This window comes from Nannospalax galili, unplaced genomic scaffold, assembly GCF_000622305.1.
Source record: "Nannospalax galili isolate Female #2095 unplaced genomic scaffold, S.galili_v1.0 scaffold217, whole genome shotgun sequence".
Lineage (NCBI taxonomy): Eukaryota > Metazoa > Chordata > Mammalia > Rodentia > Spalacidae > Nannospalax > Nannospalax galili.
The window spans coordinates 3556741-3579009 of NW_008340643.1; the positions used below are offsets into that span (position 1 = coordinate 3556741).

The window sequence follows — 22269 nt, forward strand, 5'->3', positions numbered from 1 at the left end:
AATGAAAATTATTATTAAATAGAAAAAGTTTAATTCTTTATAATTAAAGTTTACTTTTCTATGATTTTAGCTTTATTACTTAATTATAATTTTTAATGAAATTGGTAGTACTAGGCATCAAACCCAGTGCCTTACAGATATCAGGCCATCATTCTACCACTGGGCTACATCCCCAGCCCTATAAAATACTGGCTTAGGAAGCTAATTTGGAGGTCTCAGGCTAGATGATTGGGGGAGGGGGGTGGACCAAGGTGGTGGTGGGTACAGTGTAGGGAAGGTGTAACTAGCTAGGCAGGAGTGGGCCCTGGAGCAAGTGACAAAAAAAGGTGGTGCAAGCAAAAGCAAACCAATATTTATCATCAAGTTGATGTTATAATCCTCAACAGAAAACATTAGCAATCCAAATCCAGCCATAAAGCAATAGAATCATATTCTGTGACTAAATGTGATCCACTCTAGTTATATAAAGCTGTTTCAAAGAAATGACATCACTATAACCTACCACATCCATAGGCTAAATAACAAAAATCATGTTAAATACCAGTGAATGTAGAAGAAAACATTTAATGGAATACCCACAAGTGAGAAAAATTGCCAGCAATAGAGTAGAATTATTAAACTTGATAAAAAGCATACATCTAAACTTATATTACATTAGTCTGATACAGTTTCATATCTATGCCTTCTTTTCTATTTTGATTTTGTTTTCATTGTCTTTAACTGGGCCTCCCTGATTATCTAAGCTTTGAACACAAAAAACCTAATTGGCATTTACAGACAATACAAGGACTATGAAGTACTAGAAAGCCACTGTAATTCACTTGGCAGACAAAAAAGACAGTAAAAAATGTTCATTCTTCATACAATGTCCTTAAAGAGGTTTTTGTCCATTATTTAAATATTTACAGCAATATTAAGCTGGAATTATTGTTCCACTTCACTGGTGGAAAAACTGAACCAAATTAAAGTTCTAAGAAACTAAAAAAAAAATGTTATTTTCTGTCTATGCCAGTCTTGAAATTATAAACCTGAAAGTAGAATATATTTATCATTCTTACACAAAGTTGTTTCAAAAAGAGAGTAAAATGAAAATAAAACCAAGGTACATTCATATGTTAGTGTTTAACTATATATTGCAGTGGACTCTAGATTTAGATTTTGGGTTTGAACAGTATCTCCACCACTTTTGTGGCCTTAGGTAAGTCACTAAGGATTTGTCTACCTTCATTTTCCCTTCTGTGAAGTGAGAAGAATAGCAATGCCTATTTCTAATGCAGACACCCTATAACAGGAGGATATTACCCCTACTAGACACCTCATCCTAGCAAATAAAAACCTCAGTACCAGGAATGGATTACGTCTCTTCTAGTTGTTGACCAGTGGTATCCCATTGACTCTCAAACCTAACAGTCTATTGCCATTGCTCTTGTTACCCTCTAGAACTTAATGGTAAGACCCTATTGCTGAAGACAACACACACTTGGGTCATAAAACATGGAGAAATCAAATGAGTGCTGACTTCAAACTTCATCTCTACTGGCTAGATTTCATAATGTTGGAAGGTGCTGTGCATGCTACCAGAGGAGAAAAGTAAAGATCACTCTTACCTAGCTCTGTATCCTGCCAGATGCAAAAATGATTGACCTGACAAGATATGCCAACTAGTGCAATAATGTTATGAATGCTGTGGGATTAACCAACCACAGTCTGATTGGATGTAAGGTCCACTGCACAAGGTGAAACCCTTAGCTTGCATTGGTATTGGGGCCAAGAACCTGTGACTACATGGGTCATGGGCCCTAATGAAGAACCTACTACTGTTAGCCTACTAAATGGTCATAGTAATTAAACCGACTCCTAATAACTTATTGATATACCCATAGATTAGTGCATCTCCTAACCCTCGTCAGAGAAGCTTCTTGCAGAAAAAAATTACCACAGGGACTCACAACTGGTCAATGTGCAGAGAATAAGAGACTGCAAAATGCTGAGTCCTAAAGGGTACATCTGTATCCCACTCCACTTGTCCCCAAGGTTCAGAGATATTCAGGGAAGAGGAGGCAGAAAAAAATTGTAAGACCCAGAGGTGGTGGGTGACTACAAGGAAGCAATGTTTTTCAGACTTCAGGGCAGTTGCCAAAATGAACTCACAGCAATTGTGACATCATTAACAAGACCTGCTCAAACTCAAGGCAGACAAAATCCAGGCATAGAGAAGGGAGATGGTTATGAAGTGCCACCCCTAACCAAGGAACTGTTGACATCTGATATCTGCTAGGAATGGGCAAAGTTTTCTTTAAGGGTATGGCCCCAGTTAGTACTAGGCATCAAACCGAGTTGATCAAAAGCTAGTATCTCTCTCAGGAGTATTTGGGCAAAACAAATTATATTCATTGGGAAGAAAGAGAACGTGAAGATGGTTGAGTAGGGAGGTGGAGGTGGATTTGAAAGGACTTGGGAGTGGGAGGAATATGATCAAAATGTATGAAACTCTTTAAAGAATTAAATTTAGAAACTAGAAAAAAAATATCATGAAGACTTGTTAGAATATATGTCACATTTAGAATAGTGATTGGCACGTATTAGACCCCCAGTAAACATTAGTTTATTATTGTTGTTGGCCCTTAATTGTGAATATTTCAAATAAACATTGTGTTTAAAATATTAGCTTCTTTGGAAAGTGAACTAAAATACTGATTTTGACAAAAGCTTTCCTTTTTGCTGTTTTGTATTACTTGTAGTAAAGAAGTCTTGAAAGAAGTCACAAAGAACTAAATCTTTAAAACTTTGCAAAGAGGTATTTGACAGAAATAATTGTTTATAAAATTTAGTACTTCTTAAATTTCACATTTATTTAAATGAGTCCTAAATATTGTATTTTTATCAATATGTAAGCTTTCAAACAATTCATTTCATTATTATTCAAAATCTTATCTTACACTACTTTATTTTGGTGCTTTTCAAAAGCTATTCTTACAAATCACAATTTTTCTTTTCCCTTTGTAGGTCACCATTTGCTGCTGTGACAGACTATTCAGTTACAAGAAATAATGTCATACAGCTCTGCTTGGAATTAACAACAATCGTGCAACAGGTATTAGCTGACAAGCTTTCTTTTGTTAATCACTAGCAATTTTATATTTTAACAATGAGTAAATGGTTCTGATAAAAAAAATTACTTATTGGAAAACTATGCATGTAGCCCAGTAAATAAGGGTTTTGTTTATCAGAACATATAAAATGAATAGGAAAGTCTTAACTTCATCATTATAAGATCATAATCTCTATCAGTATCATTTTCAATGAGGAATTACTAAACTATCTAGCTTTCATAGAATTAAATTACCCTATTTAGATAACAATTTCAGAGTTTCAACCTAACATAAAACTGTTTCACTTTGTATGTGCATATGAAGAAATATGCCTACTAGCTCTGGTGATGATCTAATAACCTGAACTTATTTTTTTGCCCGGAGTTTTATTTAAGCCAGGGATCTCAAAATCAAATGCCTTCAGCGATCCAGCAACTAATATCAATAATTGATTCCAGTCCAATATAAAACATTGAAAATAGCAGTACAGTTGCTCATAGATCTCTTACAGATATTTATTTATATATAATAATAGAGTACATATAGGAAGTCCGGGATTTGCAGCCACTATTTTCTTTAAGTCTGATGACATCTGATTGTCACTGTTTTTTTCTCAGGGTACTATTATCCAATGATACATAAGTAAGGAGGGGAGAGGATAATGTATGATAATGTGAGAAATTAATGGATAAAGTAAAGAAATTGGTGAATTAATCCTTGTTCCACCTGTCCTTGATTATCAGTGATAGTTGTCAAATTGTTTTATATGTTTCTCAAAGAAATAATAAATTTTATTAATATAAACTTAAATCCTTCAGTATAGTTCTGTCCTTCTATGTAGATTCTTTTGAATCATATTCCTGAAACTAGGTGCTCAGATGATATTCTTAATTGTAACATTGTGACTTCTCATCATGGGGTAGATCAGATGTTCAACACTGTATTATGGCAATGAGAAGCTTGTCCTTAGTCAAAGGAACATTTATGATGGTAGTAAATGTTTTATTAGCTTTGAAGCACCCTAGTAGTATAACTCTGTGTCTTCATGTTTGATAACAATAAACTTTACTTCTGAACGTCAAAGATCTCAGCTGCATAATAGGAAGAAGTATAGTATTTGTGGGCACAGATTAACAAATATTTTCTGTAAAGGGTCCGATAGTAAATATTAATGATTTTGTACACTAGATAGTATCTATCACAATTCCTTGCATCTCTTAGTTTAAAAAAAGTAACAGCCATATATAAATGAATGAATGAATGAATGAATGAATGAATGAATTTGGCTATGGTCCAGTAAAACTTGATTCATACAAAAAGGCCAGATTTCAACTGTCACTTACAGATCTATGTTCCAGAGCAGTGGGATTCATTGTGATCAGTGACATGTTCATCTCAAATGTACTGTGGGTGGGGCCCAAGAGCCTGCATGTTTGCTAGCTTTCCAGGTAGTTGTGGTTGTCATACAGTAAGGCACAGATATAATAGCAATAGCATAACTTATGGGTAACTTTTGCTATAGTTTTGATTTATCAGAGACATTTCTTCAAAAATCTATTTTCTAGAGCATTATTCTATCTCTATCCCTTTAGTTTTTGGGGACAAAGTCACAAGTAACCAAGGATGCTCTTGAGCATCTATCTTCTAAGTGCTGCATTGACCACAGACTTTATTTATTTTAGAAGCATTAATGACAAGATTTGGAAGGTGGGTTAGGGGCTATTAGTTTCTTTCAGTTTAGTATGAGAGAATGAAATTCTGAATTCTAATGTTTACTCATTATACAATAATCATCCATATCATCCAATCTTAATATTGGATGTGTGATCAGTAGCAATCTATGTGCACATGCAATAAAAACACAATAATTATTAATACTTGACTGTTATATGACAAATAGTTATGATATTATGTTATGTAATCCTTTTTACTTATGCATGAGAACATATACAATAGAAATCAAAAAGAAACTCGTACTTATTATTATTTCTATGACATAAATCTTGAAAGTAATTTCAAGTATATTTATGACATAAAAATTGATGTTGACTAGTGGGCTAACACTTTGTTGTTTTAGAAACAAAGACTGCAATTCAAAGTTGGCTGCCATGCATTTCCTTGAAAATCTTGGAGGATGTTATCAAGGAATTGTTATTTAACACATACACGTCCAATACTTCCTCATTTCAAAATGGGATAAACAGATTTTGAACAGTTAGACATAAAGTGAGGTCAAGATGGAATTGTCTATGTTTAGAACTCACAGATGATATAGCATACCTTCATTGTGAACATTTAGGTGTTATTTAGAGAAGAATGGCTGAAATCATTTCCAGGGAATTAAGATTTTCTGTAGAGATGTGTAGAGGTGGAAATGCAGCCTATGTCAGATATGAATAACTTGCACATTCTGTGATTTTGAGAGTCTTCCATGTAACTAATATATAGTTTCAGTTTTGCTTGATACTGGAGCATATCAATGTCCTCTATTGACAATTACTTTATAGAAATGTACCCCATTCTTACATTGCCCTCAAAGATTTGTTCCTGTTCTAAATAAGACTTTTCAATAGGTAAACTTTTACAATAGCATTAATGGATTTGAGTTTTGCTATTTACAGGTCAGGAAACATTAGGCAGACTAAAAAGAGATGCATTTACACAGTGAACCTTAAGTACATTCAGTTTTGGCCAGACATAAAATTTCTGAAGTACTTTAAATGTACTTAGAGCAGAGGAGGACTTTCTGTACCCTCCACCCACTGTGTACTCAGTTTCAGAGGATGCCATGCTTTCTTAGGACATTTTGCTCCTATCCTATCTACTTCTGTATTTGGAAATTGAGTAGCTCATGATATTTGTCACAGCTACTTCTCCGTCATTCTCATTTTCTCGTCACACGTCCTGTTTGTCACATTTCAAACCAAATCTTATGTTCTTGATTCTTTTCTTGCCTACCAAATCCAAATTTTTACCTGATTTGGTGTCTCAATTATTTCAGTAGCTGTAGTTCCTTAAAAGAAACATTAAGAGAAATTTTACCAAAAGAATTTTTTTGACATCCTAATTTAATCTGCCTATAAGTAGAGAATCAATTATTTGGGTTTGTGTTCATAAAACTAAGCCCCAGTTTTGTTACTTTCCATAATTTTCCAGTATTTACAAACTGACTGCAAACTTTTCCCTTTGGAATTCAGAGGTGTTAATGTGTTGTTCAGCATAACTTCAGTTTTATCTTCAGGAACTCCTGCGTGTCTTAACTGTACTCTAGCTCATATGGATAAGCTATTATTAAAACAGATCTTACAGCTTATACCTTTTTGTCTTGTGATGCTTCTAAACAATATGACATGCATATCTTAAATTTATGCTTCTTAAAATTATGTACTATTAAGAATTTCCAGCACTCGGGAGTCAGAAGCAGGCAGATCTCTGTGAGATAGAGGCCAGCTTAGTCTACATTGTGAGTTCCAGGCCAGCTGGGGGGTCCAAGGAGATTCTGTCTCAAAAACATAAATAAATAAATCAATTCAATGGTTGCTACTTCATTCATAAAACTTCTGATTTCCCATAATTTTATTTTCTTGACAATTATTTCAATTTTTTTTATAAGGTCAACATTAAATATAAACCTTCCTGCTTATCCTTTCCTTTCATATCCTGTTTGAATTTTCCTGTAAATTTTTAAATTAGTTTTTTTGGGGACTTTTATTATGACAGGGTCTCCCTGTAGCCTCAGTTGGCCTGGAACTCTCTATGTAGACCAGGCTGGGCTCAGACTCACAGAGATCCACCTGCCTCTAACTCCCAAGTGCTGGGATTAAAGGCGTGCGCCACCACTCCTGGCTAGATTAGGTATTTTTTTATGATTCTTTTATTCTCTTTTTTTTTTACATACTCTGAACATTTACTCAATTTAAATCCTAAAAAATGATGGCTTTTATCCAAATATCTTTTAATAGAATTTTTGTGAATTTCATACACTATACTTTGATCATATTTAGACCCTCTCCCCCAATTTGTACCCTCTTGACTATCCCCTTCTGGATTTCAAGTATACACACACACACACACACACACACACACACAATTGAGTCAAATTTGTGTCTCCAAATGCCCTTCAGAGTAGGTCTATCCACTGTAGCCTAGTTTTTATTCTTTTTTTGATGCATAATTCGTTGTTATGTGAACAGAAATAGAACCCTAGTCTTCCTGTGAATAATTTACATATCTACCATGATAGTTAAATCCTTCTGTGAGTAACAATATCTTGTTTTCATTAGATTGTAATTTCCTTGAAGACAGGAGCATATATTGTTTACATATATTGTTTGTTAATGATAACTTGGGCAGAATTATCTTCTGTGGCCCAATACATGCTCATTTGTATTTTCCAAAGAAAAATACTGGAATTAAGTGCTTTAATTTTCTTCAGTTTTGTTAACTCTCCTATGAGAAAATTTCAATTCTGTTATTCATATTAATAATCACAAAGTTTTACCTTATTTTAAATATTCATTAGTTAGAATAAGATTTTTAGGGATGCAGGGCATACACCTTTAGTCTCAGCACTTGGTAGGCAGAGGCAGGAGGATCTTTGTGAGATCTAAGCCAGCCTCATCTCTCCATAGCAACCTTACAAGTTCCAGGTCAGCTAGGACTAGAGGGAGACCCTGTCTCCAAAAAATAAAAAAATAAAAAAATAAAAAAATAAAAATAAACAAAGATTATTAGGGCCAAAGACATAGCTGAGTAATAGTTTTGTCTAGTATGTATAAGGACCCGCATTTAAACCCCAGAACTTCAAATAGTAAAAATAAAAGATTATTATTGGCCCTTATAACTTTGTCCAGGCTGAGATGAAAGTAAATAAAAGTTTATGAAACACCCTGTAAATATATAATAGTAACAAAATGTAACAATTAGAGGAAATATGATTAATGGTATTTATCACTACATATAAATCATCTCTGAAGTGTATTGTTTTTCTTTTATACAGTGATCTCACCTCTTCTTAGTCCTAAGGTTTTCTGAGCTGTGTGACCTGTTGCTGTCCATAGTACCAACAAGAATGAAGCTTGATACCTAATTTCATGAAATAAAATAGTTGTGTTTGTTTCTTGATAGTCAATCCAGTGGTGACTTTATGTAGAGTTTTCTATATTTTCTTAATTTCCTAAAATGAATTTGTTATCAGAAAAAAGAATCTTGTCTACATCGAAAAACTGTTAGTTTGACAAATGACCATAGCATAGATAAATATTGAATTTAAATCTTAAAATAAATAACATAGCTTATAAACAGTTAGTGTCAAACAAATAGCCTAATCCAGTCATTATGTGCACAGTAATCAATGTTTTAACTTAAAATTATATTGAGTACCTGAAGATAGAAATTAAACTTTAGCTGCAACTTAAAGAGGTCAATTTGAATAAGCAAGGTACGGACTTTTTTAAAAATCTAGGGCATGCATTTATTACCACGCTTTCAAGAAATCTCATCTGAACAGTTAGGATGAGAGTTATGATTTGAAATGTGCTGTGCTACAAATTATTTTTCACTCAACTTTAATTATTTTTATTCCCTTTGCAGCAAGATGGCATGATCAATATCTAAAAATAAACTGTCATAAATGCCTTTTCTCCCTTTCTTAACACAAAGGAGTGATGCTATGAAGTAAGTGGAAGATATTTTTAATATTGGCCACTTCTATTTAAATTAGCGTCAAAATCAAAGGGAAAAGATACTACACATTTCTTTTTTATTTGGAAGAATTTGTTTAATCTCTATCTAGTTTACTTTTTCTTGTTTTAATGGGTTCAGATAGTTATGTTTGAAGCTTTTAAAGCTATTTTTCCCCAACACTTTGCTCCCCACAAAAAATTTGTTACAAAAATGCTTTTGAGAAAAAAATCAAGAGAGAAAGTGGTTTTAAACTCTTAAATGGAAATTATTCTCACAAGAATTGAATTTTCTTTTAGAGCCCTGTCAGCAACTGAATCAGAAAAATGAGACAGGTACCCACACACTTCTTGTCAGCACTGAAATAATTGTATGATAACCTAAAAATTATTCTACTGTACCATCTTTGTATTCTCTACTTCAGACACAAAAACATGAGGAATTAGATTGACATGAATTAAGAAATGAACACAAAGGTGTCAGTTTGAAAGGTAAAGCTTTGGTGGGGTTGAGAATACTTCCAACAAGGGACAAGGATGAAACCTTTGTGTTTGGAGAGATATGACCCAACTCTGTTAAAGATCATTTCACATTGGAAAATTCATGTCATCACTTGATTGAACCATCTATAAACTTAAATTATCATGTGGAGCTCAGTTATTGGAAGAATCAAATTAGATGTGATTAACAGTGTTTCACAGATATCAAGTGAAAATGAAAAGGAATAGAATATTTTTTATACAATGGATAACCAATAGAGTTGATCAGCAGAAATAAATAATAAATTTGTTTAAAAAGATAAATGTACAGATTTTTTTTCTTCTGGTGGTTGTTATTTTTCTTGATCTCCATATACAACTATATCTGAATTACATCCTGAGAGAATACTTTCCAAAGTTGTAAAACATTTTAAATCCGATTTTCAAACATTAAATTCACAGTGAATTTACCTTTTAAAATTCAAGTTCTGGCAATATGCATTTGTCTGAAGTTGTTCCAATTTTCTGACGTTTAGTTTTACTTTGTTCCAGTTTTAGCTGTCACATGTATTTCATTTCTTTAGAAATATTTGTTCAAGAAAATTATAAGGTAAGAAAATTTAAGATATTCTCTAAGTATCCAGACTGAAGAACATTTATTTCACTTTATATATAAAAATGGAATTCAATATTATATTAATTGTTCTAGAATTATGAATTTTTAAATAAAATATAAATGAGCTTATCATGTGTGCATCGTTTTGTAAAATATGTTTCTACAAGAATTTAACTACTTTTATGTATTTAATGTTTTTTTAACTCAAGCTAAATACCTATAAGTAAATAACTTTTTGTGATAGTGAATTAATATTTGTGGTTTAATTCATGGAGCATGAACTTATACTTAGTAACTATTGCAGAACATAATAAAATATATAACCTAGAATTTGTTTTAATTTTTTGTTATTGATTTATTCAAGGGAAATTGGCCTGGAAATATACTAACAATAGTGATCATGGCTTAGCTAATCAGATTCCATGCATATGAATGTTACTTTATCATCTTCATCAACATTTTATATAACGTACTCTCATATTTGATAGTAAAGTTGTGCAGTGGAATTTGATATGAAATATATCTGAGTTTAATTACTATGGTTATGCTTTTCAATGAATGCTATAAAACTGAATAAATTATTTCAGGTCTCTGATATTCATTATCTATAAATTAGACCATTAACTCCCCTGTTGGATTATTGTATGGCTTTATGTGAACATTGAAAACTGCTCCAGCTCATTTTCTGACATTTAGTAACAGGTTAATAAATAGCTGTTAGAATTATGAAGCAGGGTCTGGAGAGATATCTCAATGGTTAAGAGCACTTGTTCCTCCTCCAGAGGACCTATGTTTAATTCCCAACACCAATATGGCAGTTCACACCCAACTTTAACTCCAAGATCCAGTGCTGTCTTCTGACCTCTGCAGGCCTATGAGCATACATGGTTCACATACACAAATGCAGGCACTCATACACATTTAATAAAGAATGACATAGCAAAAGAGACTTTTTAACACTAATCCAATATAGATTCTTACACCACAAAATATTTATAGGAGTGATGCTCTGTTTATCTTTTTTATTGAGTGGCCATGAAGAAAAAGACATTTATTTTTAAATATATATATAAATATTTTATTTATTGCTTTTATGTGTCTAATTGTATTACCTTCATGTGTGTAAGTGCACCTGTGTTGTGCAGTGCCCACAGAGGTCAGAAGAAGGTGTCATATCCCCCTGGAACTGGAGTTATGGATGATTGTTAGCTGCTTCGTGGGTACTTGGAATTGAATCTGGTTCCTCTGGAAGAGTAGCCAGTGCTCTTAAATGCTGAGCCATCTCTCTAGCCCCCAATATATAATTTTTGTTGATTCATAATTTTACACAATGTATTTTGATCCTATTCAGACTACTCCCCCCTGTATCCCCAAATTTCTATCCCCTGATTTCATGTCCTCTATTATTTTTTAACATTTTTAAAGACCTAGCACTTCTAATCTGTGTTTCTCAAGTGCCCTTAGATGCAGATTTATCCATTGGAATCTGATCAGCCAACCAGGCATCACACCACTATGGAAAACTGATTCTTCCTCACCCAGCATCTATCAATTGCTAGTAGATCCTGAGCTAGGGCTGGGGCTTCCTGTGTACCTCCCCATTCATGCTGTGCCCCTGGTCTAACCTAAGTTTGCTCAGGGTTTATGCAGTCTGGCATAAGTGCTATGGGCTCATATGTGTAACTATAATTTGGTGTCCAGCTTGTATTCATCTACCACCTCTGGCTCTTAGAATCTTCAACAATGATCTCTGAGCTTTGGGAGGAGAGGATGAGATACCAAAATATTTTTTAAACCCTCATTTTAGAATAAAAGGCGTTTCTAAAATGAGTGGTTTTTAAACTACTTTGGTTCAATTTAGGACATTCTTTATATTTTAGTATGTTTACTTGTATAACTCATTCTGGAATATATCTTAGCACATTCGCATATACATATAATGCAGAGATTAATGTTGATCATGCATGGGTTTGCCATTCCTACTCACACATATTAGTAACATAGAATTAAACATGTACAATTCAAAACATGTAAGTTTTAAAGGCCAATGTATGTGTCAGATATAATTTGTGTTTTAAAGGGGATAGTAAATTAAAATTAAATAGTTAGTTACATGGAGAGATATAAAATGGGGGCCTATAATGTTCTGGAGCATACAGAGTGCCTATTCTCTGGTTCATTCTGTATTAAAGCATATGAAAAGGTCAGCCAGGATAGTCACATAGTCCTTTCAACACAGCTTTAAATACTTTTACTCCATACTCAGGGCTAACGCTTAAGCCTTCCTGAATCAGACATTCTAGGTGACCTGAAAATTGAATTGGGGCTCTTGGGATTGAAACTGGGGCATTTCAGACCCAAAACCAGGACAAGCCTTATATATAATTTTTAAACAATATGAATTATATTATTTTAGCATACTCAGTGAAGATGGTATGAAAGTTACTTCTATTTTTACTTTTTATTTCAACTAGTACTTTTAATTCAATTTAATGATAGTTTATCTTTCACGTTTTCTTTCTTCAGCTGCTTTAATCATGAACAAGCAATATTTATGTCTTTTCAAGTTTTCTATCTAATCCTAATCTATTAAATCAAAAGTTAAATATAGAAGTATTAGAGATAATAGTGAAATAATTTGAAGATTTTTTTCTGAATACACATATAAAACTAAAAATATATAGAGAATTTGCAAAGCTGGTAATGTGTTTATATGTACAGCTGTATTTTCAAATGCCCATATGTATAATGACAATGTTACAATCAGAGTAGTTATAAATATGTGTGCATAAGAATAGGTTCAAAGTTTCGTGATGTGTTGCTTGTCACTGTAATGTTTAGCACTTGGCCAGTTTCCAAATTATGGCTTAAATTATGTGCTATAGTTTAGCAGGTTCCTTTAAGGATGTAGTAGTGTTAATGGAAAGCATGGTCAGCTTATGGGCCATTAGCATAGTTGCGAGCTGTTTTGGTTTTGTTTTTAATGCAAGTGTTAGCATCCTGTTAGTCAAAGGAAAAGATAGAGATTAATACTTCTTTATACAGTAATGATTATTAGTTAACCTCTGCTCTTTTCCGTTTCATAACTGAATGTTTTTACTTCCCTGGAACCTAAACTGATTGAATTTTGACATGTATCAAATACCATTGCTTTATTAAATGCAAAATCGTACATGCACACCTGGTTGCAGTTTTTGAGCAGTGTGCAGTGTAGGACTCATGATAAATTCGTGACTTACACTACTAGAACCTCAATATTACATCTTATTTTAAAAACTTAACTTTTTGATAATGCTCTTTTATTTGGAATAGTGGGTCAAAAATAATAGTTCATGACCACTCTTTACTAAACACCCTCCCCACTGATGAAATCAAATAATATTTGAAAGGGTATTTCTTGATCCTGGGTTTTTGGATTTGGGGAAGATAAAAATCAAGCATCCAAAGGACTGATTTATGGATTTTTCCCATTTTAACCAAATTGTTGGCAAATACCTAGTTGGCTAAGCATGGTACCTGGTTTGTAGTAGGACTCAATTAAAATGGATTTTAAAAAATAATTCCTAAAGTGAGTAGTTAAAAATATTGTGTAGAAAACTATTATGTATTGCTATATTTGTTCTTCTAACAGGTGTAATTATTAAGATGCATTATTTTGATTTTAATCCCTGCCTAAAACACTTTGGGTGGTATTGATGGAGTGGTGGATTTTCCTCCATGTAACTAAATGAAATATGACATACTTCTCATCCAGAGTCTTGTACATCATGTTGTTTTCCAATGGAAAATTGTTGACATGACTTTTTATGCTACTAAAAATATGTTTAAGATTAAAGAAAAATAAATGACTCATACAGTTATAAAAGAAAGTTTCTTGATCTTTCAAAAAGATATAATTGAGAGCTGTGTCTTTTCTTAATGCTCAGGACAAAAGCGTGAGTGAATAAATCATTGCATGTGCATGCTAAGAATTTAGCAAAGGACAATTTAGATTATTTGAGGTTATTATTCTTCCAGCTTTCTGACTCTGCCTCGCTGTGCTCAAAACCTTAACAATTTAGTATAAATGAAATTAAAATGAATGCCAAATATCCGGATTGTTTTCATACATTTATTCTTTTACAAAACTTGACAATCTTTCTTGTTATCTGAGTCAATCTGCAAAACACATTTAAAGATGTAGATAGCAGCTTTATCAGTACTACAAAAAATGGATGGTTTATACTAATATTAAGTTATTTCAGATAGCAAATGGAAATGTTTTAGATATTGAGCTCCTCCTGCATTTTGTGAGCCTGCCTCTTCTCAGGGTTTTTTTTTTTTTTAAAGATCATTTTGTCTTCTTTTTCTTTACAGTTTCAAATGAAATGTCTCTCTAACCATGTTTAATGATACATGTCTTTGAGCCTTAAAAAAAGTAGCAGCACTCTGCATCTCACTTTATTCACCTGATATGTTTCTGAAATAATTTTTTATTTAGTTTGTAGCTGTACCTCATTTCACTGACTATAATATTGGGTCATGTTCATATATGCTAGTATGTTTATTCTCCTGATCCTGGACATTTGAGTGTATCCTTCCTACATTTAAGTATGTACCAGCCAGGGATAGTGGTATGCGCCTTTAATTCCAGCACTCAGGACAGAGAGACAGGAAGATCTCTGTGAGTTCAAGGCCAGCCTGGTCTGCATAGCACATTCCAAGCCAGCCAGAGTTTAGTAAAACCCTGTCTTAATAAGCGGGTGGTGGTGGTGGGGGGGAGAAAACAAAAGACATAAATACCAAAGGCCAGCATAAAGAAGGGAGAAAGAGAGAGAGAAAGAGAGGGGGGAGAGAGAGAGCAAGAAGGGGAGAGAGGGCAGGAGGCAAGGAAAGAATGGAAAGAAAAGGGAGGGAAGAAGATCAAACAAACAAAAGATGTATATACCAAAAAGTGTGTATGAGATTATACAGCACATACTTATCTTTATAATTTACTAGATCTTTCTCAAAATACCTTTGCTTGCTAAGTATATTTTGCTTTCATTTTCTTTCTACTCCTGATTTATTTTGCCATGTATGTTATTATATAATTAATCTTGCAAAAGCTTTCATAATGTTCTCCAAAAAACTCCTAAGAAGTAACTTTTATCATTATTTTAAAAAGGTTAATTGGTCTTCACTCTCACAGGGAATAACATAAACTCTCTGCACTTCAGGGTATCTAGTACCTGGCAAAAAAAGTTTGTTGAAAACATACATTCTTTCTCCCTTAAAAATCACCAAAACTGTTATAGACATTTTAAGTTAGCTCTGGTAAGTACCCTGACACTAACAAAGATCTAAAAGGGAACTAAAAGTACTCATTTTTCATAGTTGATGAAATCCATTTGTATCATCATCACAGATACAAAATAGTTGCACCTACAATAAGGTGGCTTCTTCCTTTTCCTCTTACTCTTAGTCCTTGTACCTTTAGGGAGAAGGGTTAGAACACACTGGTGACAAGAACAATCTCCTTCACAGTGACTTGGAGAAGTGAACAAGATAGGAATTACTGTGAAGACCAGAGGCTCAGGGGAGACTTGATTTGAAGCTAGGAAAGCTTCCCATTGTAGTCCAGTCTACAGTTTTTGTCTCCCTAAATCAATCCACATGTGCATTTCTGAATATCATTTAGAATGCATTTGGAGTTTAAAATACCAGATTTAATCACATACCAAACTTGGAAATGTGAAGTATAAATATAAACTGTAATGTACCCAAATATGCAATGCTACTTGTAATAAGAGTTTTAAAAAGAATCTAGGTGGGAGATCAGAAATTTCAGTTAGATATCTTTATTTGGTTTTGGTTTACTTCTGTTTCTAACTCCTATTTAAGTGATGTATAAAGTTTTTCAAATGAATTTAAAATGTCTACTGTGATGTTTTTCAGCAGTTATTAATGCCGCAACTATTAATTTCCTTTTTTCTTTTTATTGAGCTTTTAAATTTCATAGATTTCCCACTCATGTCCAGACCCCCTCCCCCTCCCATGCCTACCCCCATCTCCCACCGAACCCTCTGCACTCTGCCATACATGCTGAGTCCTACTCAGTCAGGTGTTTGCAGGTGTTTGTTACCAAACGTGCTTCAGTGTAAATGCATCCACTGGAGTCTAGTCAGCCCATCCAGTTTTCCTATGTAAGTCATACTCTTCCTCACCCAACAGCAATAAGTCTCAAATAGTTCCCAATCTAGTGCTGGCCCACCACCTATTTCTCACCTCCACTTTGGGCCCTTGTTTAATTGACCTGACATAGGTCCCATGCTCCATGTCACTGCTGTCACAGGCTCACATGAGCAAGCCTCCAGTGGCCTGGAAGCCTCCACCTCCCTCTGTTCATGAACCAGCCCTGGCTCTTAAAATCTTTCTGCCTCTTCTGCAATGGTCCCTGAGCCATGAGTGGGTGAGGTTCCATATAGGAGTACCATCCTACACTCTACAGTCTCTTATTCTCCAAAACATAGCCAGTTGTGGCTTTCTGTGTGCGTTGCACTCTGATATACAAGGAAGCCTCACTGATACGAGTTGAGGGAGTGGAGCGGTGCATTAGCCCTCTCTCTGTCCTTATTCCACTATGTTCCATGAGCCTTAGTTGTAGAGATTCGACCACAGATGTGTCACCTAGTACTGGGGATCTCCCAGATGTATGTTCTCTGTCCCTGACCAGATGTGCAACTCTGCTGTAGCCTCCATCTGTTGCAAAAAGAAACTTCTTTGATGAGTGCTGTATGTCATGCTTGTCACTCTTAGGGAGGCCTCTTCTATCTGGAACTGCATTCCCTGCCAAGCAGCTCCCAGGTACACATATGCATTAATGTTCAGATGCTCTGTACATTTCCATAGGGTTTCTATGGCATCACTTTTCCCTGTAGGCTTCCTGCCCCCCCAAGATTCACTCATCTCCATTCTTTTTGCTCCCATCTGGCTTCCCTCCTCCCTCCCTCCCTAGTCACAGTGCCCCCATTATCTCCGCTCTCCCACCAATACCTCCAAACCCCTACCATCTTTCCTTTCCTGACTTTCCTCCCTCCCCCACACCATGGTCCCTTGCATGTCCCTCCCTCCTCTCCTCACTGCCAGTGTCTCCCACTTTTTCCATCTCCCTACTGTTCCCTACTACTCCCCTTTCAGGTTATTTCTTTTCCTTTACCTTCATGTTTCCATTCCTTTTTCCTGACTCCTGGTGTTAAATCAGAATATATATACTCACATAAAAGGGAGTGGTGCTACAATCCACAAATGAGGGAGAACTTATGTCTCTCACTTTTCTGCATTTGTGTTACTTCACTTAGCATAACACTCTCTAGCTCCATCCATTTACCTGCAAATTTCATAATTTCATATTTTCTTACTGCTGAGTAGAACCCCATTGCATAGATGTACCACCTTTTCATTAACTATTCATCAGTTGAGGGGTATTTATGTTGTTTCCTTTTTAATGTCTCCCCTCCTCAACTCATTAAATGTCTCACTGCTTGTTCTGTTTTTTTCTCACCTAAATTGCATATATAAATGTTCTATTTATACACAATTCCTGAACTTTCTACAAGGAATAAAATGTATTTTTCCCTGGGTTCTTTTACTCACATTTTAGCCCCTCTCTCACATCTTATCACCTAGGTAAATCCTGTTACTCATGACATTTTTAAATCATCAGCAAGCAAAGTGATTATTTAGTTTAATAGGTATGCCATAACATTAGTATTTTGAAGTTGGCAATGTTCTTTTACATTATCACATTTATTTTTCACAATGATAAAGTACAGTATATAGACCAAATATCATTATCCTATTTTTTTGAGATGAGTTCTTCCTAGGTAGCCCAGCCTACCCTCAAACTCACAATCCTCTTTTCCCAAACACCCAAATGAGAGGATTAGACATATAACCTCCACATTTAGCTAGTGTCAGTTTTATAAATGAATAAATTCAAAGCTCAGATAGAGATATGATATAAATGGTGTTGTTTAGGACTTTAATCAAGGTGTTCATTATTCAAGTTTAGCTTTATCCTAGAATCAAAGTTTTTAAAAGTACTGATTCTTGAGCCCCATCCAAGACGTATTAAATTAGACTCTATAGTGGGACTTAACATTAGTTTTTTTAAATGATGCCTCAAATAATTCTAATTTAGAGCCAAAGATGATAACCACTCTGCTATATTTATACTTTCACAGAAAATGAGAGTGAAGTGAGAATAAAATATATATGATTAGGAAGAGTGTTTGCCAAAGGCTGGTCCCATGGACCAAGATTCTTGTGGGGGAAGCATGTTCAACATGCAGATTCTGCAGACTGTTACAGGCCAAATGATTTGGAAATGTGGATCAAGAGATTCAGGTTCAGTTATATATAAGGGGCCTCAGCTCACACCCTGATTAGCTGAGGGACTAAATAGAGTTTAGAACACGACTGTGATTCATTAGTCAAATGTCATCTCAGCACTTGGAAGGCAGAGGCAAGAGAATCACTGCGTGTTCCAGTCTAGCCTTATTTACAAAATGAAGTACCATATCTTCCAGGGCTACACAGCCCCTCTGTGCAGTGAATATGTATCTGAAAGGAATTAGGCTTTTTCTTTGAAACATCAAGTATTGTACTGTTGTTATAAGTTTTATTAACTTTATTATTAACAATTTCATATATGTATATAATGTATTCTGATTACTGTCACCTACCACCCTCTCTGAGCTCCCCAAATGCCTTTTACCTCCCTCCTCTTCCTTCCTACAAGTCCCTTTGCCAATTCATCTGTTTTTGTTTTGTTATGTGTCTCCCTGAGTTGAACGATGGCCATCAGTGTGACCATAAGTTTTGAGCTATCCATTGGAACTCCTAGGCCCATCAGCGGGGTATGTAATTGGAAACAATATATGTCTTCCTTCAGAATCTGTCTGTAGCCTGTTTAGTGGGGAGACTTAGAACACCATGATGCTCTCTCCAGTCCATGAATTACTTTTTTTTTTTGGTCTTTTTTGAGACAGGGTCTCCCTGTAGCCCCAGCTGTCCTGGAACTCACTATGTAGACCAGGCTGGCCTTGAACTCACAGAGATCCGCCTGCGTCTGCCTCCGGAGTGCTGGGATTAAAGGCATGCACCACCACGCCTGGCCATGAATTACTTTTGACTTTCCAGTCTTGTGCAGGCCCATTGCAGGCAGCTGCTCCTGCTGGGAAATCAAGATTGCACAGACTATGTCATGCCCAGAAGATAGCATTTTATGGCCTTTCTCCCTAACACTTGGCCCTTACATTCTTTACATCCCTCTTCCCCAGTGTTTCCTGAGCCTTAAGTGGGGTAGTATAAGTGTCCTGTTTAAGGCTGAGCACTCGGTCATCACTTAAGCTCAGCACATATAGCAGCTTTGATTCTCCAGGTTCACTGCTATTCATTGCAAAGAGAAGCTCCTCTGATTACAGCTGAGAATAGTAGGAAATATGCTATTTTCTTGTGCACTTGGAACAGTGGGAGAACAAATTCTAGAAGCTGCTATGGTATCAATAGACAAAGACAGGAACAAGGTAGAAAAAAAGAAGCACTACTATTGTTTAGAGTGTTTATTATTAATCTTACTGTGCCGAGACTACATTATGGATTCTGTGCCAGGCTTTACATAGATTGTATAACATAGATTTTTCATAGGTATATAAAGATGAAATCAGCAAACTAAAGATAACACAGTGTTACTAGTTAAGATATGGTTTTTAATAACTCAGTGCCATAGGTTAGCTTGGAATTTGACCACCAATATCAAATAAGTAACTCAGGTGAAATTAAGCCCTAACAAATAAATTAACTGATTGAAATTATAACTGAGAGTATCACTTTGAAGAACTGGTAAGAATTAAGTTATCAGAGGTGAATCAAACTTAGAAAATGAGATTAAATGTATATAAATACAAAATGGGAAAAGACTAGATCTACATGAAAGTCACAGATTATAATCCAAGACTGATTTTTGTGTTACAGTGTGAGGGGTGATATAATATATCAAACAACTGTGCCTGTATTTCCCGAAGTAAAGAGACATCCTGGAAATTTTATGACATAGTTATTGTATTAAACTCCATTTGTGATATATTTTTATGCATATCCATCTTATTTTTCCCATGTATTTGATGGAGGATTGTAGTACTCAGGATAAAATGGATTATGCCGCAGTAGCAAATAACCAGAAAATGTTAAAGGCTTTAATAGCAGTCTTTTCCACTGTTCCTATCCCATGTCCATCCTGAGTTGCTGTAGTCGTACTATATAATTTCTTCATTTTAGAGCCCAGAGTGAGAGTGGTCTTTTCTAGAACACTGCTTGTCATCATGACAGAGAAGACAGAGCACAGGAAAATGCATTGTTTCATAGAACTAATATGTGGAGAAAAAACATAGTACATCTACTCACAATGTATTCATCACAACATATTGCATGTGCATGACTGAGGATGTTTACTTCTCCTTTTTAAAACGCAGTGCATGTTTCAGAAATCTCTGAGTATGGTCTACTGGAAGGAAATAAGTGATTTGTTAAATTTTGTCTGAGAATTAAATTCTAGCTCATGATCATTCAGCGTTGTTAATATTGGGAAACCTTAAATGTTAATGTGGTATATAGAACATTTAGAAGGAGTACCAAATTAAGCCTGGAATTTGAGCTACAACTATTGCCTGGACAGTTTAGTTTTTATAGGATTTAAATATCTTGTCCTCATCATCATGAATCTAAACTTTTTGAGTACCTGGAAAAATGGTACTTTTAAAATAATTCACAGTTACTCAAAGAAATGATTTTACTTTGTCCAAGAAAATACAATCTGAGTAGATAAAAGAAACAAAGACCTGTAAGTTATTAAGTTGAGTGAGTTTTTAATGCTAATACTAGGAATTTATTCTAATACATTGTAACATCTCTTGTCTGACCAGCAAATGGATAATATTGAAGTAAAGAATTAATGTTTAATGTATATTTTATTTATGATTTGGTATGATATTTACTTTTGCTTGAACTATTTAGTTAAATATGTCACAAGAAAAAAATTTGTCTCCCACTTCTTAGACCCTGTAGATTTTCTGTCCCTTAGGATGTTAAATGGTTTTTTATAAGTTATTTGAACATCTGGAAGCTAGAAAGGCTTTTCATTACAAGGAAATGTTACCTTCATTGTATGAATACAAAGTTCTTGATAGCTGTTATGTAATACAAAACTTCATGCAGAGAAAGGCTCAATTATTTCTGTTAAAAATATCTGCTGAGAGCATGCAAATTAAAGTTTAAAACCAAACTCACACTCAAAGTGGTTTAAAGCTGTGAAACTCAGCCTATTTTTGTACAAAATAGAAGGTGAGGAGACTAAATGTACTGTGTGAATTTGGCAATTACATATTTTGTTTTGTTTTCAAAATCATGATTTTATTTTTATACCTCATCTGTAAAACCAGTGTAAAACATTTACTGTGGGAAATGAACATCGGTGTAGTAAAATATTTGAAAGAGATGAATTTGAATTAACTTCATGGGATACATAAGGCACCTTGAGAAAGTAAAATGACAATGTGGTTGCATATAAGGTTCCTTTTAAAAATATTGATAATCTAATAGGAAAGGCTAAGACTTGACTCAAGACATACAGAATAAACAAAGTTAGTTCATTGTAGGAAGTAGCTCACTGTTTCCTCAGAGTGTACAAATAAAGCTATTAAAATTACAGAAATTATAGTCTCAATATAATGACTTTTCTAGTCATTGGTAGCTTGAAATTTGTGTTTCAATTAAATCTTGAAAAAATTTGAATTATTTTTGGAGTTGTTGGAGATCCATTCAGTTCAAAAAACAATCAGCCTCCTTTGGTTCTACATCTTGTTATCTTTGTTGTAATTAAAGATTCATTTATTCTCTCACCCAACTATTGTGACATTAGCATTTCATTTTCAAGTGAAAAATTAAAATGATTGGAACTGAATTTGACTTCATTTTAAATGATTTTTATGGGAAAAAATGGAACACAGAAGGTTTTAGCCTTCACAACTTAGTGATTATTTTCTTTATGGACTTCATTGCCCCCAAAGACTTATGAATTGTATTTATGTAATTAATGTGTGTATTTTAAACTAATTAATAGCTTGTAAATGTCAGTCAGCAAGAGACAATGAGTGTTAGAAAACTCAGAATAATATGTCGTTTCTGTTGCTCCCAGCTCCCAGTTTGTATGGTATGGGCCCTTAAGTAACTTTTATTTCCTGCTTTGTATTTTCTTCCCTTTGGATTTTTTTTTCCGTCTTTTTAAGACAGGGTCTCTCTGTAGCCCCATCTGTCCTGGAACTCATTTGGCTCTGTTTCACCCTTGTAACTTTTGGATGGTCTTTGCATATATTTCTCTAGA

At 34.5% G+C, this 22269-nt stretch overlaps 1 protein-coding gene across 1 annotated transcript in view; it reads left to right on the forward strand.

The window, feature by feature from the left end:
• The window catches only part of Cnksr2 (connector enhancer of kinase suppressor of Ras 2), a 229516-nt gene that overhangs the window by 64396 nt on the left and 142851 nt on the right, over window positions 1-22269 (forward strand). The window contains exon 4 of the mRNA XM_029564782.1: window positions 3007-3094. Coding sequence (XP_029420642.1) covers window positions 3007-3094 — 88 coding nt within the window. The remainder of the gene's footprint in view (window positions 1-3006; window positions 3095-22269) is intronic.